At 47.9% G+C, this 25,355-nt stretch overlaps 1 protein-coding gene across 4 annotated transcripts in view; it reads right to left on the bottom strand.

Moving 5' to 3' along the window:
- The window catches only part of CACNA1D (calcium voltage-gated channel subunit alpha1 D), a 331,280-nt gene that overhangs the window by 55,272 nt on the left and 250,653 nt on the right, over positions 1 to 25,355 (bottom strand). For all 4 annotated transcript variants that reach the window (XM_033210135.1, XM_033210136.1, XM_033210137.1 and 1 more), the window contains 10 exons: positions 23,791 to 23,920; positions 18,961 to 19,020; positions 16,197 to 16,303; positions 14,484 to 14,571; positions 13,254 to 13,361; positions 13,110 to 13,162; positions 11,222 to 11,368; positions 8,937 to 9,138; positions 6,544 to 6,702; positions 4,838 to 4,948 (listed from right to left, as the gene is read on the bottom strand). In XM_033210135.1, coding sequence (XP_033066026.1) covers positions 4,838 to 4,948; positions 6,544 to 6,702; positions 8,937 to 9,138; positions 11,222 to 11,368; positions 13,110 to 13,162; positions 13,254 to 13,361; positions 14,484 to 14,571; positions 16,197 to 16,303; positions 18,961 to 19,020; positions 23,791 to 23,920 — 1,165 coding nt within the window. The remainder of the gene's footprint in view (positions 1 to 4,837; positions 4,949 to 6,543; positions 6,703 to 8,936; positions 9,139 to 11,221; positions 11,369 to 13,109; positions 13,163 to 13,253; positions 13,362 to 14,483; positions 14,572 to 16,196; positions 16,304 to 18,960; positions 19,021 to 23,790; positions 23,921 to 25,355) is intronic.

Raw genomic sequence — 25,355 nt, 5'->3', positions numbered from 1 at the left:
GGACCTCTTGCCAGGATATGACACAGGTGTGGCACATGGTAAGGGGGCAATGTTTGTGGAATGGTTGCAAATGGCAAACAAGAAAAGTGGCTCAAGTCCAGATTCCTTTTGCTGCCTAGATTCACTCTCATCTACAGACTGGAAGAAGCCTATATAAATAATGTGCCTTTTGTCATTGACCATGGCAGCCAGATCTCTTCCCTGTTTCTGGCAGGGATTATTTGGGTAGCATCTGACCCAAGTGATAACGCAAAGTGCCAACTTTTGGTAGAAACTATGCCTGACAGCTTCTAACTAGCAAAAGCCTTTCCAAAGGTAAGTGGGGGATTAAGGGAAGATGTGTTCCACTCTGCTCTACCCAGATACCCTGCGATAGAAAAGCAGGTATCATCTCATGCCCAGAGGCTGCACCTCCAGGATCATCCCTTTATTCCTTTCTTTATTCCACCAATCTTACTGAGCTACCACCAGAAGCAGGCCTCATGTGAGGCACCACAGAGCTAGAGACAGAAGACTCAACCTGAGACCTCAAGCAGCTGCTCACCAACCAGCAGAGAGGCAAACATGGAGTAGTGTTGGTAACGATGGTGCATGGTAGGCCCCCAACAGATGCACGAGCAGAGGAGAGGGCTGGCTCTGGCTGGGCTGGTAAGGATGCTGCCTCACAGGAGAGAACATTTCCCACAGGCCTTCAAGGATAACAAAGAGGAAGCAGGGCATCCAGGCAGAGGTGCATGGGCAGGGAAAGGTCAAGCATGCCAACACCCTGGGATGGGGTGGGGAAGAAGAAATGGCAGGGAGGGAATGGCAGGAAATGAGGAAGAAATACACAGGGGCCAGTGCTTCATGGAGGACTTTGAATATTTGACTAAGAAAATTGCATATGCTTTCTCAAGCAATAGGTGGCCAGTGCCAAAATATCACTGCAAGAGTGGTCTGGTCAGCTTTGTGCTTACAAAGGGAGTAGGTAGAAGGGCTGAGGCCAGAGGCAGGGAGACCATTTTGAAGGCAGCCAGGCATAGTAGCTCAGCAGAGAGAAGGGCAGTGCAGGTCTGCATGCCACAGAGGTGGCCACTAATGCTCTGGCATGTATGCATCTTACCAGGCAAGAAGGGGACCAGGAGAGGGCTCTGGGAAACCTCAATGTCAGAAGGACAGGATGGAGCCCAACAAGAAGCCCAACGTAAAGTTCTAAAGACAGTAGTATTTGGTTTCAAGTATTATTTGCCATTAAAAGTGAATCTCCTAGAATAGATGGGGTCATGAAGAACTGAAAAAAACAGTATGAAATTTTCTCTCCGGCAGGTGGAAAAGGTACTCTAGGAAGATCATGAAGAAGCTTTACTCCTGCAAGGGACCCTGGAGTAGCAAATAGCGCCCTTGAAGGCAGACGGGACCAGAGGACCCAGTGCCCATTCTGCATCAGCTCTGCACAGTAACATTAGGACAGCACCAAAACTCTTTCTTCTTTCCCCAGACCTAATTTCTCCTTATTTTTCCAGCCCAAGTAGCTAGGAGTATAAATTAGTGTATTTTCAGGGTAGAATCAAGATCAAAATGCTTTAAAGGACTAAGATGGTAACAAAGTATGGCTCACTGGAGAAAGCCGGTAACCGCAGCAAACAACCTGGCCTAGAATACAGCCTGGATGAAACGCCAGATGGTAACATCCCACAAAGAGGGAATCCCAGACAGACCAGGCTCTTCTTACTCCACAGAAGTGCTCTCTATACCTGCTGTAGCCAGCACTTTGAAAAAGGCCCTTCTTAGTCAATCTTCCTCCTTGGAGCAAGAGAACTTGGAGAATTCCAGCAGCTGGAGGGAAAGGCTTGGAGAATGGGGCTTGTGTCTCACCTAAACTAGGGCCTGCTTTTGAAAACCCTACAGAGGCCCGGTCGACCCCAAGTTGAAAGTATGACCTAGGCTGCACCAGGTCAATGCCCAGCTGGTGAACTTTCCCTTCGGGAACCCACAATCAGCTAAATCACCTGCTTGCTTTTCCGGGATGCTTTTGCGCTTCGGCTACTAACCACCTTCCATTCTTGCCTGACCAGTGCTCCAAAACACCTCTTCCCAGGCTGTGAGATGGCCTCTTCCATCATGGAGGCTCCCAGCATGGGGTTTCCTCCCTCGGTCCCCCTCCCACTTCCCTCTGGGCTAGCAGAGGCTGGGTCATCTCATCTCCCATGGCCTTAGGCCATTTCCCTCTAAATATGCTCTCTTAGGAGGCCCAGTTTCTGCATCAGGCTCCTTTATATGAAGTAAGTCCTTAAGGTCAGATTTCTCAACTTTCTTTAACTCTTCCTTCGGAGAAGGAATGTCTTCTCACCTACCAGTAAGAATTTTGTCTTACCTCACTTTCTATATTTATTTTATGAAGCAACTGAAACCCTGCCATCCTGTGTCCCCTAACAGAGATACTGACAAGTCTTCCTAGAAGGTGTGCCTGACTCAGTGGAGAACCCTGCCATGAGGAACCCTGTTACAAAGCTCCTCTCATGAGACAAAGCCTCTCCTGAGATAAGGCTGAGGTCCCATGTGGCCATCTCCTCAGAATATTCCTCCTTCTGCAGCCTCGAAAACCTTGTTCTTCAGCCCGACTACCCCACTGACCAGGAGGGAGGAGTCCTCCCTGGCTTCTTTGTGAAAGACCACTTGCCTGGGCTGGGCTTGTGAACACCAAAGAGAAGAACAAGAAAAAAGGGGCAGGAAAAATTTTAAGGAGGGCATTGCTTCTTGGTGAACTGATACTCTCCCACTCAACCAGGCACACGATATAAACTCAACCTCCCCTGGCCATGGGGAACGCAGCAACAGTGCTCTTCAAGTGTGGAGATGCTGCTGCTACTGTCTTAAAAGCTCTCCCAATTGTAATGTGAGGTTGTCTAATGCTATGAAGATATCTTGCTGAGTAAAACTACAAGCAGTACAATTTCCAGCGGAAATCAACCATTTAAAAACTCTGATCTATCAGTACTAATTATAACTTAGCTACTCATTTCCCTTTGGTATCACCTATCTGTTCACACGCCACTGAACTCTCCTCCCAGGTCTGGAGGTCTTCTGGGCAACTGTCAGCCTACTGAGCAGTGCACTACTGGGCTGTCAATGCACTGGCCTGCTGAAGGGAGCAAGCACAAACATGCAAACACACACACGTGCGCACACAGACACACACACACACACACACACACACACACACACACACACACCATGGGTGAATGTGCTTTCTCTTCAGCCTGGAACAAGCTTTCAAAAACTTCGAGCTTAATCACCTGGCAAGGGAAGACATGGCCCAGGTATCTGGGAAATGTTCCACAGAGAGGTTCCATGTCACATTTCTCAAGTACCTTCAATGTTCTTATTTTGCAACCTTTTCCATCAGTCCAGACAAATATTGTTCAAAGAAGTAAAGGTGAGAGGGAAGCAAACCAAAATCTCAAAGGAAATTAAGATGAATTTGGAAAAGGAGGAAATGCTTATGTATGTAGATATGGACAAGTCACAGTAGATAATAACATCTGGCCATGCATAAGGTGCCAAATTTGACCCCACTGCAATCACCCCAATTAATCACTTACAAATGTCCTTTCTTTTTGGTCCACAAAGATCTGACAAAGATTGCATAGAGATTAATTCAAATTAAAGAAAGGAACAGTTTGGAATTAGAATTTCATGTAACTATGGAGTATGTGAAACCATCCATTTCATAATCCATGTCTAACTTAATTAAATCAGTGTCGTCAGATACCTTACACAGAGATAACTAACTAGGTCACTGAACTCTGTCATCTCTGAGAGTTTTTGACTATACTGGGAAAGAAACTGAGGGCCAAATATCCCACATTTCGGCTTGATGTGGCTCCTCTGTCCAGGGTTTTAGAGTGAGGGACCATCCTTGCTTGATGATGAGGAGGAGGTGGTGCGGGTAGGAGCAGCAGTGGCCGACAGTCTGCAGCATGGAGCTACATGCCAGGCACTCTGTTAAGCAGTGCGTACATGGTAATTCTTTACTCCTCATGACAACCCCATGAAACAGCACTATTAGCATCGTCATTTTATGGATGAGGAAGTCGAGGCACAGAGAAGTAAGGAAATTGTTTCAGCTGTAAGTGCCAGAGTAGAGATTTGAATCCAGTCCAGTTCCACAACTATGCAATTTGACATTGAACTACACTGCCCCTTATCTGGCAGCCGCTGACAAGTGGGGAACTGAATTCACTCCCTCCCAGAGGGGATACAATGCGCTGAGTCGTCCAGCACAGTTGAACACATTTCATGTCTCATTTTGTGTTCAAGTTGGTGAAATTTTTCTAAATTCAGCAAACAAAAGACGGTATGGCTGTGAGAGGTCTGCAGCTGGTATCAGCACTTCCCTTAAAGGGTAAAAAGGATGCTGCAGACCAAGAACAAACAAAACCAAAGTCTTTAGACTAGATATCTGAAAGTATAATCAGGGTCAAATTCTTCCTGATGGGTTATGTTCAAACATTTACTCTAGTGCTTAAGTAATGAGGCAGGTTTCCCTGACACAGCATGATACGTATTATTCTAGGAACAGAAAACTGGCTTTCAAAATAATCTCCAGTTTACAAATTTCCAATTCTAATCTCCCTTCTTCTGTTTCTCAGAATTGTTTTCATGAGGTTTTGTTCTTGCAGATTCATTCTCCCATATGTACACATATGCTCTAATCAGATTTTAATGTTCTCAGGTGGCAACCCAGTTAGTGGCCAGAACAATTTAGCATAATTCAGTAACACAAGACTAACAGGAAGCGAGTATTTCTCCAGGGTGATTCAGCAACAGCCTTTGAAAAGTGGGTTCTGCAACTCACCTTAGGCTTAAAGGCGATGACTTTCAAAACCATCTCGACAGTGAACACCCCGGTGAAGACCATGTTCAGAATGTCCATGGCGTCGTTGAACATCTTGGACTGCTCGTAGTGCTATGGATGAAGACAGAGGGACTGTTCTCAGAGCCTCCGCCACGATCTCACGTGCTTGCACATGGAGGCTCCCAGCCCTCTGTGCCCCTGCGGGCATCCTCCATAGCCCAGCGCCCTTGCTCGGCAATTCTGCCGGCATTGCAAGGTCATGTGGTGAACTCCCACAAAGTGCAGGAAGGTCTGTGACAAGATGAGGATGATTGAATGATGAAGGGGGAAAACATATCCATGTCCTCTGCTCAGGATAAAGGGAATTCACCCTTTCTTCTGGCAGGGCTTTATGTTGAGGGCCTTGACCAGAGCACAATGCAGATACCACCAAAATGTCTATGAATAAAGGTAGAATTTGGTGAGGGATAAATTTTATGCCATGTAAGTTTATGTTGAATAAAAGGCAGTGTTTTCTTGACTTTACACTTTTCCCTACATCAGCACACAGTCCTTTTCATTCAAAAAGAACTCTTAGATTAAGAAAAATGTCAGAAAATTTATCCCTATCTTTAGACCTACTGTCCAGACAGCACTGAGAGCTGGTTCGATGTGCTGGAGTTCTTAAAGTCAGTGCAAAAGCTGCCTCTAGACCTTGGTCTTTGCTTCCTGTCCTCGTGGAGTATCAACTAGGCATGTAACTTTTGAAAACATTCACTGTTAATACCACACTATAATCTGACATGGCCAATTAAACTGAATTGCATTTCTTGCTTCCATTGGAATAAGAAGTAGCTGTAACTCAGGTCAAACTCAATGCTTCATCAACTAGAAAATACCTTACTGCCATGCTGAGAGTCACCTGAGGACAGGAGTGTGACTTATGTTTTGTTTTCCAGCATTGGGTGTTACTCTGTGACAGGCCCAGATCAAAGTGTCTGCTGGGCACGGTGGCTCACACCTGTAATACCAGCACTTTGGGAGGCTGAAGTGACTGATCACCTGAGGTCACGAGTTCAGGACCAGCCTGGCCAACATGGTGAAAACCTGTCTCTACTAAAAATACAAAAATTAGCTGGGCATGGTGGCATATGCCTGTAATGCCAGCTACTCAGAATGCTAAGGCATGAGAATCACTTGAACCCAGGAGGCAGAGATTGCAGTGAGCCGAGATCGTGCTACTGCACTGCAGCCTGGGCTACAGAGCGAGACTGTCTCAAAAACAAAAAAAGAAAAATAAAAAATGAAGTGTCTGAGGGGAATTATCTATAGCGTAAACATATCTAAGGTGGGTGTGACAGATTTCCCCATTTTACTGATAAAGAGCCTGGGGAATTTAAACAACTTTCCCCAAGTCACAGAAAAATCAGAGTAAAATCAGGATCGAAACAGCTGTGTATCTCCAGAGCTGAAGGTCTCAACCACTACCTGACCACAGGAGGCCCATGGTAAATGTTTACATTACATGGTAAATGTTACAAAAGAACGATCTTAAACTCCTACCGTGACAACTGTCAGCCAGAATGGAACTCTGGCCAACCTATAGCCCAGACTCATCAGAAAAATCAAAGCCCTCCTGTGAGGGCCAGCATTCCACCCTCAGCATTTGGGGCACGGGGCTGTGCGGAACGCCCAGACCTGATCCCCACGGCTGTCTCCATTTTTACCTGCATGGCCAAGCAGAGTGTGTTGAGCATGATGAGGACAAACATCATGTATTCGAAAGGCGAAGAGTTCACCACGTACCAGAACTTGTACTGGTAGGGGTTTTTGGGGATGTATCTCCGCAAGGGACGTGCTTTCAAGGCGTATTCAACACACTGACGCTGCAACAGCAGAAAAGGGCAGAGATGGGGTTCTGAGCACTTCCAGGGAAGGAGGACCCCGTGGTCACCTGCTCTGAAACAGCTCACCCTGCAGCTCCCGGGAAGGGGCCATGAACGATGGTGAAAATGATTACGAATGACCCCCTTCCTGCTGCTGGCACCACTCTTGAGTCACTGAGGGCCCTGCCTCCATTACCTTCTCTGACCCTCCCAGCAACCTCTGGGTAAGCTGGGTACCGACCCATGTGGCTTCCATTTTGCTTACTAAAAACTGAGGCTCAGAGCTTTTAGCTGTCTTTCCTGAGGCCCTGCAGTGTATACACAAGCAGGAGTGAGGACGGGATCCAGGCCTTATCACTGCCTTTCCTCTATATCACACCTATGGGGGATCTATAGGTGGATCCCATCTATAGTTCCCCTGCCTTGCTGTCCTCCAGGAAAAGAAGCCAAGTAACCACAGGAACAGAAACTCACAAGAACTAGAGGGGCTGGCTCATTCCCTGAGACTAGGAGCCTCTGGCTGCTCCTGGATGGACCCACACGAGATACCCTTCCGGAGCCAGAGTGTGTTAACAATAAACATCTTATGGGGAGCTACCTACATGTCCATCGGGGAGCTTCTGGGCTGGGGGGCTTGTTGTGTTCATTTCAGAATCCCTAGGACGTGGTCAGTAGCGACAGCTAGATTGAATGCAGGTTGGGGCCCAGCTGGAGCACTGTAGTGACAGCTGGATTGAACACAGGTTGGCATCCAGCTGGAGCACTTTCTCACTTACTCTGGGCAGTGGGGCTGGCCCAACCTCTGCAGCAGGCCCAGAGGGACCCTCTAGCCCCGAGAGCCCTCAGCTCAGCATTGAGACCCTAGACCTACCCCCACTCTCCTACTTTGACTCTGGATGCAGGTTTCGGACAGGCTCCCAGTGTCTGGGACGCGATGCTGCTCTGACCTCACATGCTGACTCCAGGGACCCCCAATTCGAGCTTGCGCTGGACCTCAGAGGCTGACACACTTTCCGTGCTGGCTCTGGCTGGCTGGCCTGGCCTCACCCTGACACTCATCTTCCTTGGGTGAGCAAATTGCTGGGCCAGACCTCTCCCTGACAATCACTGGTGGAGTCTGCAGGGACACCCTGACAACTCAAAGGAAAATCTTCCTGCAAAGCAAACCAGCATGTCCTCGCATTTCCCAGTGGGTACAGCCAGCTATGGGTGGCTTGCCGTGCCAGGGCCACTTCCCCTCAGGAAGCCTAGGCTGCCAGATCATTCTTGCTTGCGATGTCATAATCAAAACAGAGATGCTACTGATAGAGGACCCGGGGAAATTCCCAGAACAGAATCTCGGTCTTGTAGACTCTTTCAGGGCTGCAAGGAACCTCTAAAGAGCAGCTCTTTAATGCCCTTGATTTAGAGATAAGGGATCAAGCCCCAGCAGGGATCAGAGGGGGCACCTAGGGTCACAGTGCAGGTGCAGGAAGACAGCCCAGAGCACAGGGCCCCTCTCCTCGCCACATCACGCGAGCAAAAGGCTCCTACTTCCACCAGATTGGCTAAAACACGGTGCGAGATCAAGAATGATGCCAGTACAATCTTAGTCCCAAATTCAAAGTTACTGACTTCCCTGGGGTGGTGTAGGGTACTTCCCCCCTAAGTCAGCAGTTCTCAACAAGGGGCAGCTTTGCCCCCCAAAAGGACATTTGGCAATGTCTGGAGACATTTTGGTTACTGCTACCAGGGGAAGAGGAACCATTGGCGTCTAACAGCTGGAAGCCAGGGATGCTGCTAAACAGCCTAAAAAGCCCAGGAAACACAACCAAGAATCATCCAGCCTGAAACGCTAATAGCACCAAGGGTAAGAAACTCTGCCCTAAGCGGCTTTAAAGGCCATCTCCCAGGAGGACTGTGAATGCCTGCATGAGTGGCCACAGCATCCCAACTAAGATTCTGAGCCATCACTAGTGGGTCATGATCATGGCAGGTGGCGTAAACACTCTCTGATTTCATACCACCAGGTCTGGGGATGGATTTCATAACTACAAAGTCTCACAGGTATCTGGAAACCTAACGCTCAGCAGTGATGACTCAGATGGGCTGAGGGTGTGCTTAGAACAGGGCCCTAGCCCCAGGGACAGACAGTATGTGGGCGCCCTTCTCTGGGCATGGGGGAAATCAGTCAAAAAAGAAAGCACTCCACTCCTGATCAAGGGACAGAAGCCCAAACAGTGTGTGACTTTAACCTGATTTTTGTCCAGCTCACAGTTCTTATACTCTTTTTCTCCTTGCTCCTGAAATGTAACGATGACAAAGCCCACAAAGATGTTCATCATGAAGAAAGCTACAATGATGATGTAGATGATGAAGAAGATGGAAATCTCCACGCGGTGGTTGTAGATTGGGCCGATGTTCTCTCCATTCGAGTCGATGGCTTTATACAGCAACCTAGAGAGAGAAACACCAAGTGAGGGCCTGCCAAGCCCCCAGCCCACGCGGCCCAGCCCGCTGCCCTTCCCAGGTCCTCCCTCTCCTGAACTCCTCTGATGAGCACTGGCTAGGAACCCACCCCAAGGCCGCTGGACACAACCAGGTCTCTCCCATCAGCCTCAGGCCCAAACGGCCAGCACTAAGAGGAGCGGGCACCTGGGATGTCATCATCGAGGGACTGTTCTGAGGACCTGAAAATCAAAAGATTTCACAAATATTCTAAAACGCCCCTTTCTATTCAGAGAGGAAGAATATCTCGTGTATAAAGACACAGGAGGAAGTGAAAACTATACACACTGGCAAGACAATACGTGACCAACCAGAGTAGTTCCAAAGAACTAAGAGGGAGGGTGCTTCCCCAAACAGAGATATGCACTAAAATTAAAGTATGCCTAGCAGAACTCTTAACAGGAGGAGGGGGGTTACTGTAACACCCTCAAGGTTCATTGATCCCCATCCTGAGGCAGATTCAACACTTCTGGGGCACCCAGCCCATGTGTAGGCTGCGCTAGACACTTTCACAGCCTCTCCCTTAAGCCTCATGTCCATCTGGGAAGGCAGACGTTACTGCCATCCCCACTACAGGAATATTCAGGGAGGCATCAAAGTGCCACAGTCACACTCCTTGAGGATAGAGCCAGGAGTTGAGCCAGTTCCTCTAAGCCCCGAGTCCCAGGTTTGCTCCTTTCTCCTCAGCTGCCACCATGATTTGCTCAAGGACAGTGTTCAAAGCCTGACACTAGAGCCAGTGCCCATACACAGTGAAGAGTCTTCCTCCATGCCTCTGTTCTCCAGGATTAAATCCCTAATGAACAAGCCCCACCTGACTGTCTCGCTCTGCCGCCCAGACTGGAGTGCAGTGGCCAGATCTCAGCTCACTGCAAGCTCCGCCTCCCGGGTTTACGCCATTCTCTTGCCTCAGCCTCCCGAGTAGCTGGGACCGCAGGCGCCCGCCACCTCGCCCGGCTAGTTTTTTGTATTTTTTAGTAGAGACGGGGTTTCACCGTGTTAGCCAGGATGGTCTCGATCTCCTGACCTCGCGATCCGCCTGTCTCGGCCTCCCAAAGTGCTGGGATTACAGGCTTGAGCCACCGCGCCCGGCCCTGACTGCCTCTTTATCCCACAGGAGCTCCTGAAAATACCTGACTCTTACACACACCCCAAGAGCTCTGCTGGCCTGTGAGGCCCAGCCTGCCCACTTCCTGCAGCTCATCTATGCATGCGGACCAGATATCCAGGACTCTAGCTGTGTTTGCACACTGTTGGCAGGAGCTGGGGGTGGGAGCTCCAGAAGCAGAGAGCAACATGAAAGCACAGAGGATTCTCCCTTTCAAATTCTAACTTCTCCTTACCTGCTCTTCTTACTTTACCCATCAACATCCTAGCCATTCTTCAGGACCCTGTTCTGCACATCTAGGACACACCAGACCACCTGCCTGGATTGACCACTTGACACTGATTCGATTTGGGCTTGAGGTGGGGAAGCATGTTTAGACACTGTTTCCTCCACAGTGCCTAACACGCCATGTTGCATGGAGCTGGTATCTAAGCACGCAGTCAGCCAGAGTCCAGTTAGACATCTCTAATGGATGGGGAGACACAAGCCTCTGCACAGCGTGGTCTGTAAATGAGCGAGTGGGTGCTCACTAAAAGAGATGGCACAACAGCAACTGTCTGCACCTGGCATACATTAGTACGAAGTACGAGGAGTGAATGAATGAATGGTTTGGGACACCATCCAGAGCCTCTTTGGGAGCAGTAGATGGCAGCTTTCCTGACATCCAATGGGTGTTCACAGGACTGAGGCATCTCAGGCCTCCCTGCTCCCACCCAGAGATGCTGCTGGGCAACTCTACCAACCCTGCTTCACAAATCATCCAACTACACAGAAAGAGACCCTATGGGTCAAGAAATGACTGAGAAGTGGCCCAAGGTTAAAGAGCCACAGGGCAAGCCTGCGACCCTGGAGAACAGAAATGGGACTGACTCCAGGAGGAAGGGCTTAGCCCTGGGCACAAGACTGTGTGCTCTCCCTACTTACGCAGGCCAGCCCTCAAACGTGGAGACCGTGAAGAGTGCCATCATAGCAGAGAGGACGTTGTCGAAGTTGAAATCACTGTTTTGCCAGATCCGCTCACGGACCACAGGACTGTCAACATCCCCATCCTTGTAGAGGATGAAAAGTCCCCTGGAGAAGAAAACAGGTGTGGGTCATCTGGCTTCACACATGACAGATGGAAGCAACATAAAGTTGGACACACTGCCCTGATCCCACCTCCAGGCAGGTCACGCTCAGTCCACCCGCCAGTCACACAGCTGAGCATAACACTGGCGCCATTTCTCCTCTCCTTGCCCTTGCATTTCATGTACTTTGCAGCTCAAATAACCATTGAAAAACTACCAGTGCAACGTGTATTCTCCAGAGCAGCCAGCCAGGCACCGGGCATACGTCGTTGGCCGATAAAAACCACAGCATGGTGAGTGTGTCTCATACACAACGGGCTTGAGGCATGCTCTGAAGGATCAAAGCTCGGCCATAGAGAACTCTGTAAGCTCTAGGAAACAAACCCATGTATATTCTTCCTGCATTTTAGTTTTAATCAAATCCCTTTCTCTTCTTACTAATGGCATTCCCAATTTTCTTTCCAAAAGAATTCCATTATTTCTGGCAAATTATTTCTCCCAGAACTTCATTTCTGGAAGGAACCGAAGAGATAAAGCACAATATCTTTATTTTACAAATGAAGACACACAGGCTTTGAGAGGGAGGAAACAGTGTCCCCACGCCTGTGTCTGCTAGGCTGCTCACCTCCAGGGACGCCATGAACGGTGCATGAATGGTGCCTCTGGAGGTGCAGAGACACAGCCAAATTGCAATTGGTGCTCTCTGATTGCATCTTCTGCTCAAAATAAACCCCAAACCAATATACGCACACAGTCAGCCTAGCCAGAGCCCAGTCAGTTACGTCTCTCACGGGTAGGGAGACACAGGCCACTGCACAGTCTGAAACTTCAGGCAATGGCTTCCATGACTGCCTTCATGGTCACTGGACATCCTGGAATGGGAGGCATGAATATCTCCCACCTTGTCTCTCCTCTGCCAATTCTTGTCTATGGAAATATGGCCAAGATGTAGGTAACAGGAGCCAGGAGAGAGGAAGTCTAGAAAGTCTGTCAGAAGAGGGAGCCAGCTCCCGAACACCAGAGAGTTGAGTTTCAAGTTCTGATTTGGGGAAATCATCCACATGGCTGTCATGGAAGCTATTTGGGGCATTTCATAATTGTTATTTCAGGGTTCCCCCAACTCCCGCCATTTATAGATTCTCCACCACAAAAGCCATCTATCCATTCTTTTGGGATGACAAAAAGTTTGGAACTAGATAGAGGTGTTGGTTGCACAACAATGCCGTGGATACTCTATGCTAAGGAACTGTATACTGAAAACGGTTGAGGTTACGTGAGTTTCATCTCAATGAAAAACAAACACGGCCGGGCGCGGTGGCTCAAGCCTGTAATCCCAGCACTTTGGGAGGCCGAGACGGGCGGATCACGAGGTCAGGAGATCGAGACCATCCTGGCTAACATGGTGAAACCCCGTCTCTACTAAAAATACAAAAACTAGCCGGGCGAGGTGGCGGGCGCCTGTAGTCCCAGCTACTCGGGAGGCTGAGGCCGGAGAGTGGCGTAAACCCGGGAGGCGGAGCTTGCAGTGAACTGAGATCTGGCCACTGCACTCCAGTACGGGCGACAGAGCGAGACTCCGCCTCAAAAAAAAAAAAGAAAAACAAACACCATCTATCCACCCTCAAGCTGAGCACACAGGCCTGTTTTATTTCATGACCAAAACTTCTGACGTGCCAACATGTGTGAATCCTTGAAGTCTGCTATTTGCTCTTCTAAGTTCCCCACTCCACTCTCAGGACGCTCACCTGCATTCTTCAGGGTTACTTTTGGCTTCATCCGTACAGCGATAGAACTTCCCCTGGGTACAAAACAGACAGTCAGTCAAGTAAATGCAGCCTTCTCCTTAAAGAAATCCACCTGAGTTTTATGCTTGGAGGCAGTTCCTCTACCTTGAATAACTGGACCCCAATACAGGCAAACATGAACTGGAGGAGGGTGGTGACGATCATGATGTTGCCAATGGTCCGGATGGCCACGAAGACGCACTGGACCACGTGCTGCGGAGAGGGCAGAGGGGCGTGACTCTCCTTTGTGATTTTGGCCTCGAGGTGAGCTAACATCAGCCAAGAGTTTCTGTGTTGGCCAGGTGCAGTGGCTCACATAATCCCAGCACTTTGGGAGGCAGAGGAGGGCAGATCACTTGAGGTCAGGAGTTTGAGATCAGCCTGGCCAACATGGTGAAACCTCATCTCTACTAAAAATACAAAAATTAGCTGGGCGTGGTGGCTGGCGCCTGTAATCCCAGCTACTTGGGAGGCTGAGGCAGGGGAATCACTTGAACCCGGGAGGCAGAGGTTGCCGTGAGCCGAGATCATGCCACTGCACTCCAGCCTAGGCGACAGAGCAAGACTCCGTTTTGGGGGGGAAAAAAAAAGAAAGAAAGAAAAAGAAGAAATGCTACAGGTGCAGTGCTGCCTGGCACATGGGCCCAAAGGGTCCCCACCCCGTAAATGACTGAGGAATATAGAAACCCAGTAGCCTGGCTGGGCGCGGTGGCTCACGCTTGTAATCCCAGCACTTTGGGAGGCCGAGATGGGCGGATCACGAGGTCAGGAGATCGAGACCATCCTGGCTAACATGGTGAAACCCCGTCTCTACTAAAAAAATACAAAAAAACTAGCCGGGCGCGGTGGCGGGCGCCTGTAGTCCCAGCTACTCGGGAGGCTGAGGCAGGAGAACAGGAGGCTGAGGCAGGAGAATGGCGTGAACCCAGGAGGCAGAGCTTGCAGTGAGCGGAGATGGCGCCACCGTACTCCAGCCTGAGCCACAGAGCCAGACTCCGTCTCAAAAAAAAAAAAAAAAAAGAAACCCAGTAGCCTTTTATACAGTCTACATGAAAACTGAAAGATTAAAATAAACACAAAGAACTACTAACAAAAAGGTAATAAATGAACAACAATTATAAAGAAAAACATCTTCAATTACCAAAAATAAAGAAAATAAATCATAATTTTTAACATGCCATTAGAACTTGGCACAGGTGGCTGAATTGGTTAGAAAGGTCCTTATAACCCACTTTAAAAATCCATCAGGCCTCAGCTCAGCTCTGCCCAGAAGAGCCAGTAATTACAGCCAACCCCAACCCAAGCCAGCCCAGCCTGGAGGAGAGGAATCAAAACCTTAAGTCCTTTGGCTCTGTTGATGGCCCTGAGGGGCCTCAGGACCCTTAAGACTCTCAGAATCTTCACAACGGAGATGGCACTGGATCTAGGGAAGGAGCAGAAAGATGGCAGGCAGAGCATGTTATAAATGGGCAGGATGCTTTAAGATTCACCATTTCACTGGATCTTCACTTTAGTATCCCTGCACAGTTAGCATGGGATCCATGTGGTGCTGGGCTGATCTCTCTCGGTGACTCAGAGGCGACCTCTCTTCCCCGCCCACACGAGGCAGCGCCTCCCAAGCCCAGCCCACGGCACTCCCAGAGGTGACAGGTGCACAGCTAACCTTGGCAGAGACACAACTCATGAACTCTCTTTGTTCTTTCCACTCACTGTAAACGCTAGGTAGTGACTGGCTTTTAGGCTTCATAGATGGTTTGTTTCTGTTTAAGGTTGGAGGCCTGCTGTACCACTTTGGCACTGGGGCTTCTCTGGCCTTCAAGGAGCTCAGAGTCTGGTGAAGAGATGGGCAATTCCAACCCAGTGTGGCTCATGATGGGGGTAAATGTGGTGTGCTTGGCCAGGGGAGTACAACCTATGGGAGTTGGGAGGAGCCTGGGAAGGACTCTGGGGTGGGGATGGTGATAGCCAGGTGAGTCCCAAAGGAGGAGTAGGGGTTAGCAAGGACAATAGGGAGGGGGGCTCAGTGTGAGGGAGCAGCATGTACAAGGATGCAATACAAGAGAATGCAGCTTTCTGCTGCACCCCAGATGGCCGTGTGTGGCCAGAGCACATGCTCAGGAGGAAGTGGGCAAGACTGCAGCTGGAGAGGACATGAACAGCCTGGGAGTTAATAGGAGCTGCAAAGATGTTAATGCAAATGGCCTTCCAAGCTATGATCACAGGGCTTCCTCAGTGGGAGGCGAGGAGGACCACAGAGGGCTGTTCTAGGCAGAGATTCTTGGTCTTCCTAGGAGGGTAGGTCCTTTCCACTTCTCTTTAGCTTAGAGGGCATGTGTGTGCATGTGTGCTCACATGGGGATATTCTATGCTCAGCACCTGAACAGAAGTGCTCACAGGTCAGCAAGAAAGCAAGGCCACACCTGATGCTCCACTGGAGCCTCTGCCCCACACCCCTGGGGATGGCGAGCAGTACTCAGCAATGGCTGTTCCCACCAGAAATCGCTAAATGCCATGGAAAAGACCTGTGGCCCTGACTTTCAGCCTTGGCTCCCTCCTAGCTGAAAAATTTTAGAGGCCAAAGAAAAAGTCCTAGCAGGTTCTATATCCTGAAAATCAAAGGAAGTTTTCAATATCCAAGCTGGAAAAACTGAGAGGCCACCTGGCCCCAGCCCCTGCTATATAAAAGGGGCACAGGATTCCTGAGAGAAGACACCTCCAAGGCCCTGGAATCAGCCTTTGGAGGGACCAGGACTAGAACCTAGATTCCTTCCCTCCCAGTCAAGACTTCTTTTACCTCAGTTGAAAGCAAATTTCACAGAGAGTAATAAGCTCAACCTAGCAGCAGGCACACACACACACACACACACACAAAACCCCAAAAGAAAACATGAATTGTCTCAATGTTTTCTGGAATGCGAGCAAATTAAATAAACCTATATAACTAAATATAATCATGAAAATGATGCCTAGCCTTTATCAATTATGTTAAAATCCCTTACACAAACCATTCAGCCCAACAGTTCTGGGCACACACCCCAGAATACTTACTGAATCCCAAATGACACCAGAGACACCCCAACCACCAGCATATCCAGCAAATTGAAGTAGTTCCTGCAGAAGGCCCCTTTGTGGAGGAAAGCTCCAAAAGTTGTCATCTAGAAGCAAATCATGGGTGATTTACCACTTTTTGTCTCCAGGGGAAAAGAAACCTGGGCTCTTTACAAAATCTGGAATAAAGTATGACTTCGTTAACAAGTGTGCATTAAGAAGTCCGAAATGTAAACCAATGGGGCTGAGCCACCGGATGATTTGTTCAAACAAAAATCAAAAGGGGGCAGCTTATTTTGGATACATTTTAAAAGAAGAAACCAATTTAGGCTTTATTACAGCCATCACAGGTTTCAAATATGAACACACTGTTGGCATGTCCCAAGAGCCTGTCTAAGAGAGGCTCCACACGACTACATTCGTCAAAAGGTAAGTGCTGCCCAGACAGCCCACTTTCCCACAAAGCGCTGGTTCTGGCCCCTCTGAGGCCCTGGTAGAGCCTACCTTGTTTCGATTAAGCCTTCCCAGTGGGGGCTTCAATTCAGGGCTCCCAGGCTCTATGAACCTACATCACTTTTCCACATAGGCCCCTTATAAGTGTTCCTAATGGTCTTTAATGACACATCCATCTTAAGCAATTCCTCCAAGTCTGATGACATGTGTCAGGCATGGCTAGGAAGCCAGGTGGCATCTCACCTGAGTCAGTCTCACGACTCTGTGCTCACCTGCCATATGTACCTGGAGCACATATTATGGGTGCTCCAGTGAGATTTCTATTGGTGATGGAAAAAAGAGTTTAGTTCCCCAAAGTAAGAAATAGCAACATATATACCGCTCACTATTTATTTTAAAACAAAAAAGGTTAGAGAAGGCTCAGATAAGTACGGTATAAGAGAGGTAGAGGTGGGAAATATTACATTGAACCTTATGAAATCGCCAGTGTTCAACCCTTTTTGACCTACAAAAATGGCAATTTCATAGAGCTTAAGCAAATAACCAAACAGCCTTCCAAATCTCCCCAAGGCCACCAGGAACCACAGCCTCAGATACTAGACACTTCTGGATGAGTCTCCATTTTCTGAATCCTTCTTGTTTTAGCTTATTTTCCATTCTCTAAAATACCTTCAAAATGAAGAACGACTCAGAAGATTTAAGTCAGTGAAGTAATTCTACAGAAATTAAAAAGTAACAATCATTTTTTTCTTTTAAATAATCCTGTGTTTAATTTTCCCCAAAGCCCATGAGTAACTATATTCATTTAACAACTTAAAAATGCGGAGAGTAAAATAAAACCTCAATTGACCAGGCTAACAAACTAAGTAGAACATATCCCCATTCACTTTGAAATGACGTCAAATTCTAAAACCAAGAAGCTGAGGCAGAAGCCGAGCTGGTGAGTGTTCTGCTGGCGCCCCTCTGACCCCCACCACTGTGCATTCTGCATCCACAGGTCCTCCCACAGAGGCCTCATCAACAAGAGCTGGTCACTGTCCCACTGCACACCTCTGACTTAGGAGAACTGTCAACCAAATTCATCGGCTTAAAGGCAGGAAAATGAACTCAAATTTTTAGAAGATTTTAAAGAAAGGTGTAAACAGATGTTGGTTGACTTTATGCTGTTTCATGAACCAAAAAATAAAAAAATTTAAAAAACCAACCTCAAAAAACTAACCACCTCATTCCCTGACATTGAGGTTTCATTTTATATAAGATTTTGTAAAGAGCCCAAGTTCCACAGTAGTCCAATGCAAAATACATTTTGCCTGAGTTGCACACACAAAAAATCCCCCAATGGCTTAAAGAAAACCATGGTTGAAAGTCTTCATTTCCCAGCTTGTCTCCCTGCTAGGAGATGGTTACCCTGACAGTTCTGATGGGCCACGTTCTCCCAGAACTACAATGACCCACGCCCTGTGGTTCTTGGCCAGTTGTGGATAGGTTCTTGGAGCTTTGCTGTGGTCTCCAGCACTCTAAGCACATAAGGAATGGGCTCCCCATGGGGCAGACTTCACAGTCAGTATGCAAACCACATGCAGCAATGGCAGCTATTAGCTCATGCATGGGCAGTACATTTAGGTCACCCTGGCCAAAGGGCGCTCCTTTTGTGTAAATGTAAGCCCATCCATTAAAACAGACAGAAAATACCTTAACACAAATAGACCCAAGTCATCTTGCAAATCCTATTGCAAGAAAATAGCGTGTTACTATTTTAGGCCCCCCAAAACACAATGCAGTTAGAGAAACAAAAAGAGAAACATCCTCTTCATAGGATAAATGCTTTTCCTCTGACTTTGATGTCAGAAAGGGTGGAAAAAAGTTCACACACAGTGATATATCTGTTATCAGTTGACAAATTCCAGAGGGTATTTTTTTAAAGGAGCAAAATATAATTGTCAACCACTATCATGAAGCCAGAGTAGCTCCTACATGCATTCAAAAATTAAAAAGAAAGAGCAAAAACAAGTTGTAATGGTCACAGGAAAAAAAAAAATCCTTTGGTAAAAAAAACTTAGCTCAACCACGAAAGACCAAAAAACCCATACAAAATCAAAAGCACTCCACTCTTCTTTCCTGTGTGTCACACACAGGAGCAGCCCTTAAACACACTGCTGGGTAACCTGTTACCTTTAAAATGATCTCAAATGCAAAAGTACCAGTGAAGACATAGTCTGCGTAACCTAGCATCTGGAAGGCAAACAAAGAAGTGCAACTATTATTGCTCCAGCTGCTGTGGAGTATGTGAAGATCAAGGAAAATCCATTACCTTCAACAGGATCTCAACAGTAAAGATGGCTGTGAAGGCATAGTCAAAGTAACCCAGTATCTGCAAGGCACAACATGTGGGAGTGAGAAAAGGCATTCAGACAAACTCTGACAGCTGCACGCTTACGGGCAGAAACCCCCCATGCAGTCAGAGACCCATCCTCCCAGGAAAACCCCGCCATTCTGAAGGTAAGTGCAGAGCTGCTGGTAAATGTCCACTTTGGTCAATTACATCATTCCCAAAGAGCCCTTGAGAATCCTGACCTCCTTTAACCACTCACCCTGACTTGCTTCCCGGTCTTGTGTCTTGGACAGGCAGAGAGGCTCATTTCTAAGAGTGCTTTGTTAACAAGCTTTTCTCATCAGAGAGCACTACATCTACAAATGACTTGTGGCACCAGATAAATCAGAGGCTTATACACATTTTGGATTTTTAACCGCGTTTCTGGCTGAATGAAGTATGTTGCCCTTCATCTGAGCATCAGATCGGTGGAGAAGCATAAATGAAGACGGCAGTGGCATCCGTCAGACCCAGTGGTCTCCACATGCTCCCTTGCATTCCAGCCTGTGTAATCAGGGCGTCAGCACCCTTCCCCGCCCATGCGCGGGGCTGGCTAAGTCTGCAAGGGATGGTTTTACAGACTGCCTTCCTCCTGCCCATTGTTCTGCATCTAACACTGCTCTCTCTAAACTGAGGGTTTTTTTAAAACCTTGCTGGGCCCACTCAAATAACAGACTGACTTGGTCTTTGAATTTTCAGTCCAGGCAACTCTATCCCCATTGGTGACAATACCATCTATTATCCCATCGACAGAGTCCTGCTAGCCCTTTCTGGGGTCCCTGCTTCTCTTTGGAGCCGTGGAAGCAAGTGGACCAGCAGCAAGAAGTCTGACCACCAAGAAAGCTGCTCACAGGGAGCTTCTGACCACAGCACCCTTATCTGCAAAAGCGAGTTGGTCTTGGCCACTGATCTTCATGACAACTATGATCTATGGCTTTGAAAGAACTGAAGAGAGCAGAGCTGAAAGGGACTGTGGAGACCACCCAGGCGTAATCCTTTAACAGATGTGGCTGCTGGGAGCAGGGAGTGGACACACGCATAGGCCACACAGCCAGTCACAGGCACTGCTGAGCAAGGAGTAGGCCTGGGGTATGCCAGTGGAGAGCCACAGGGGTGAGGTGTTGTAGGTAGAGGAGTCACCTCGGGGCTGTGTCACAATAAGGTGAGGACCTCTGCTTCAAGCCCAGTCTCTCTCTTCAGAGGGTATTCATTTTCCAAACTATTTCTGGTTTTGGACTTATGAACTCCTGTGTAACAGAGTTTCTTGGCCAGGCAATGGAAGGCATCTTCCCATGCACTACCAGACCTCAGCCACCTTCTCCTTACTCCTTCCTAGGTCACAGTGAGAATATTAACGTGGAAAGCATCAAGTAGCTCAGAAAGACACTGCAGCCTACGAGTCTACGAGGCCAGCCTGGTGCCCGGGCTGAAGTTGAGATTTAAGCTGGTTTTTTTCCCTCACTCGGCTTGCATTCTCTCCCTCTTTTTTAAAAGAAGAATTCGGGTAAGGTTAAAAAAACATACAAACACTGCAGAATCTAAAAGCCAATACACATACACAAATGTACATCTATTTAAGCAGAACAGTAACATTTTTGGGTAAGGCAGCAGGGAAATAAACTTATGGAGAAGCAATTATAATTAAAAATAAGACATGAAGCCCCCATGTAAATTAATCCCTTGGCAATGAGTATTTTAGACTAGCTCCTGGCCTAGTTTGTCACCTAATGTTGTTTTTTTCCCAAACACCGCCCTTGTGTCCTTTTTTTTTTATGACGGGATGAAATGACACAGAGGTCTTTCTTCTATTGGGGCATCTACAGCAACAAAATCATCTCTAACAAAAACCCTAATCTGTGGGGACAAATCAAGACAGGCCCAGTGCCTTCCTCTTTCTATTGACACTAACATGCACCACAGGGAAAGCACTTTTTCTCTTCATATCAGAGTGCGTGTTTCATAAATCTGATAGGCTGGGCTTGCCAGGCTCCAGAAATGGGAAGCAACAGCATGAGGCTTGGTTGCCCCAACAGAGTCCTGGGGGCACAGATGTGCCGGTGTGTCTTAATCCTAAAATCTCTAACAATCTGATGCTCAGAAAAAGGCACCCACCAGCAAGCCAGGGACACCTGATGGCCTTGCACACTCGCCAGCCTCCCTCTGCTGGTTGGGTTTCTTGGTAATAATCTGAAACTGCACGATAATATCTAGGCCTGAGAGTCAACAGGCTGCTGCTTCTAGCTGTCTTACCTTTGAATGGTCCTCAGTGCCAACTAAGCTGCACAGCTAAGGTGGGGCTGCCGCGGCAAGAGCCAATTTAGGTGCAAGTTTCCTTTCAACATAGACACAGTCGGCGGGCACCATCTCTAAGTTACAAAACTGACAACTAACAGAAAACCCTCGACTTGCTTGTATTTTTGTTTGTATGCTTTTTTGAGACAGAGTTTTGCTCTTGTCACTGAGGCTGGAATGCAATGGCATGATCTCAGCTTACTGCAACCTCCGCCTCCCAGGTTCAAGTGATTCTCCTGCCTCGGCCCCATGCATAGCTGGGATTACAGGTGCACACCACCACGCCCAGCTAATTTTTGCATTTTCAGTGGAAATGGGGTTTCGCCATGTTGGCCAGGCTGGTCTTGAACTCCTGACCTCAAGTGATTGCCCGTCTCAGCCCCCCAAAGTACTGTGATTACAGGTGTGATCCACTGCTCCTGGTCCCTTGACTTGTTTTCTTAGTACAGTTGGTATCCATAAGGGATTGGTTCCAGGACCCTCTCAGACTCCAAAATCTCAAGTCTCCGATATAAAAATGGTGTCGTGTTTGCATATGATCTATGCACATCCTCCTGTAGACCTTAGATCATCTCTAGATTTCTCAAGATACCCAAGGTCATGTAAATGCCATGTAAATTGTTTAGGAAATGACAAGAAAAAAATCTGCACAAATTCAGTACATTTTTCCCCCAATTTTTTGGTCTTTTTCCTTTTTGAGACAGAGTCTCACTTACTCTGTTGCCCAGGCTGGAGTGCAGTGGTGTGATCTCAGCTCACTGCTGCAACCTCTGTCTCCCGTGTTAAGCGATTCTCAGCCTCCCAAGTAGCTGGGACTACAGCCGTGCACCACCACACCTGGCTAATTTTGGTATTTTTAGTAGAGATGGGGTTCCACCACGTTGGCCAGACTGGTCTCAAACTCGTGACCTCAAGCGATCCACCCACTTCGGCCTCCCAAAGTGCTGGGATTACAGGCGTGAGCCACCACGCCTGGCCACCCCCAAACATTTTCTATCTGTGGTTGGTTGAATCCATGGATGCCAAACCCATGGATACAGAGAGCTAACTGGATAGCCACTTCTGCCACGCCAAAATCTAGAGTTCTTTTTGTTTGTGTTTTTTTAGAGACAGGGTCTTGCTCTGTCGCCCAGGGTGGAATACAGTGGTGTGAACACAGCTGACTTCAGGCTCAGCCTTCCGTGCTCAGGCAATCCTCCCACCTCAGCCTCCCAAGTAGCTGGGACAGGCATGCGCCACCACGTGTGGCTAAGTTTTAAATTTTTATATAGATGGGGTCTCACTATGTTGCCTAGACTAATCTTGAACTCCTGGGCTCAAGTGATTCTACTGCCCTGGCCTCTCAAAATGCTGGGATTATAGGTATGAGCCACCACATCCAGCCAATTAATAACTCTTTGCATATTCCTAATTCTACCAATGAAAAGTAACATTGTAAACAGCCAAGTTAACATGTAAGGGTCCGAGTGGCTCTGCCTGGTGCACTCTGCCTCATGAAGTCACTCAAACTTAATACTGGCTCTCTGGGGCCAAGGTTAGCACTTCCTTTGGAGATACTTATGAAATACATAACATAACCACATATTTTACAATAAATCTTCCCAGAGAAGAAACTTTTTTAACACCCATTATATATTCTTTTCTTTTTCTTTGAGACAAGGTCTCACTGTATCACTGAGACTGGAGTGCAGTGGTACAAACATGGCTTGCTGCAGCTTTGACCTCCTGGGCCCAAGCGATCCTCCTCCCTCAGCCTCCTGAGTAGCTGGGACGGCAGGTGTGTGCCACCACACTCAGCTAATTTCTTAATTTTCTGTACAGATGAGGTCTCACTACGTTGCCCAGGCTAGTCTTGAACTCCTGTCCTTCAGTGATCCTTCCCCTCTATCTCCCAAAGCACTGGAATTACAGGTGTGAGCCAGTGCACCTGGCCTAATGTTCTTCTCCACTGAACACCTCAACTCGACATCCTATCATCTCCCTAACTTGTATTTCTCCTCAGTTGTGGAGCCTAGCAGCTTCGTGTAGTTAAGTCTACACGACATAGGAATCTTGCCCCCAACCTTAGCCTGGGCATGTGGCATGCCTGGTTTGAATTCTGCTTCCTCCCTGCTGTGTGCGTCCATGAAGCATGAATCTCAAAACCGGTGAGTATAAACCTGAGCAGGGAGGGAAAGGAGGGCCTAAATATTGGCAGCAGGGAGGAAAGAGGAGGAGAAGCAGGCTCCCTGAATTCACTGACCATTCCTGCAGAGTATTTAAGATGAGGTTCTAAATTAATGATTCCATTCAGATGTATCCAGCTATAACACAAGCTCTCTGGCACTTACGAACTGGAAACAGCCAATGTCCCCAGCTAAAGGAAAGACCTACTCTAGCTGTCACCTTGAGGGGCCTCCACAGCTCCCATCTCTACAGTGGCCTCTGCCTGAGAGAGGCCAGGGCTATCCCAGAGCGAGCCCCACCCTGGGGACTTACCGTGTTCCGGAAGGAGTGGCTGCGGATGGGGTCCTCTGCGGCCAGAGCGGCGCTGCTCAGCATGATGAAGACGAGGATGAGGTTGGTGAAGATGTGGTGGTTGATGAGCTTGTGGCAGCCCACGCGGATCCTGCAGGGAAAAGCAGTTGCTTGGAAACAGTCCCAGAGAGGGTGGAACACACCAGGTCCTTAAGAGTGCGGGGCCACTGCAGCAAGATGCCAGGCAGAGGGCAGTTGTCTGCTGTGCCCTCTCTCCGGCACACCTGAGCAACCAGTCTGTCAGCCCCACGAAGCCCACCAAAAGCAGCCCCTGTGCACCATGTGTGGTGTGTCAACTCTGTGCTGGGGGCGCCACACTGAGTCCTTGGAAGTGGGGCTTGTTGTCTTTCTCAAGATGGGGAAACTGAGGCCTAATAAGAGAATTCTTAAGTGACACTAGTAAGGCCAGGGGCAGAATTGATCCAGGTCTATGTGACTGAAGTTTTTCCATTATGACAAGAAGCTCATCTGTTTATCTTTTCTGACTGACAGAAAAAACGGAGGCCAGGCCTACCCTCGACAGTTCACACAGAATGAGATGAATCCCGGGCTTGTCCTGCAGGTGCAAGTTCATACTATTTATAGGGGCCTGCCGTAACTGAGGCTTCAGGACATCTCTGGCTGTCTGCAGATTTTCTAATATATGTTATCATTTTTTTTTAAATTTTGGAGTGGACCCACAGGCAGTCCTCAGAAGGTGAAGTTTGCAGCATCATTTGCTAACGTGCACGGATCTCATGGCCCAGCATGAGAGTTCTCACCAAGTCCTGCAGTCTCATGAAGCAAAGGAGGGCAGCTCATGCCCAACACCTGGGCTCAAACGATGGCTCTCTGGGCCATCAGAACCTCGCTGCCATCCCCAATGTGCCCTGCACCTGTTAGCAACTGGCTATCCTTACCCTCAATATTTGACTTTAGAATTTAAACACATATATACACACACATATGTATGTATATATACATATATGTGTATGTATATACATATTCGTGTGTACATAAAACATGTTTAAATTGTAAAGTATATGTATGTGTATGTATATATGTATGTATATGTTTAAATTCTAAAGTATATGTATGTGTGTATGTATACAAACCTATCTGTAGTCTATAAGAGGCTTATAAGCCTACAGATAGGTTTTCCTTCGAAAATATTTTTCCACTTTCAAAACTGGAGTCAACCTTATGTGAAGGTGACCCCTCACTTTAAGTCCTGCCTTTTGGGCCTATTTAATGCTGGGCGTATCCCCCAGAGGACCTGAAGGTGGTTAGCAGCTGAGTCTGAGGAAGAACTTCGAAGCTAGTGAGGGCAGGAGTGCTTTGCGGCTTTGGGTGAAAATAAGTCCATTCCTTCAACATATATATATATATATGTGTGTGTGTGTGTGTGTGTACACACACACGGGGCTGTAGGTGTCAGCAATATCAGTTTAATAACCTTTCTTTTTTAAAGGACACCCAAACAGTGGTGAGCTGTAAAAGCTACCATCATATCTTCACATCTCTGAGGATGCCAGCAGGCCTTGCTT

The sequence above is a fragment of the Trachypithecus francoisi genome, unplaced genomic scaffold, assembly GCF_009764315.1.
Source record: "Trachypithecus francoisi isolate TF-2019V2 unplaced genomic scaffold, Tfra_2.0 Lachesis_group0, whole genome shotgun sequence".
NCBI classification, from domain to species: domain Eukaryota; kingdom Metazoa; phylum Chordata; class Mammalia; order Primates; family Cercopithecidae; genus Trachypithecus; species Trachypithecus francoisi.
This window is presented reverse-complemented; position numbering and strand designations above follow the sequence as displayed.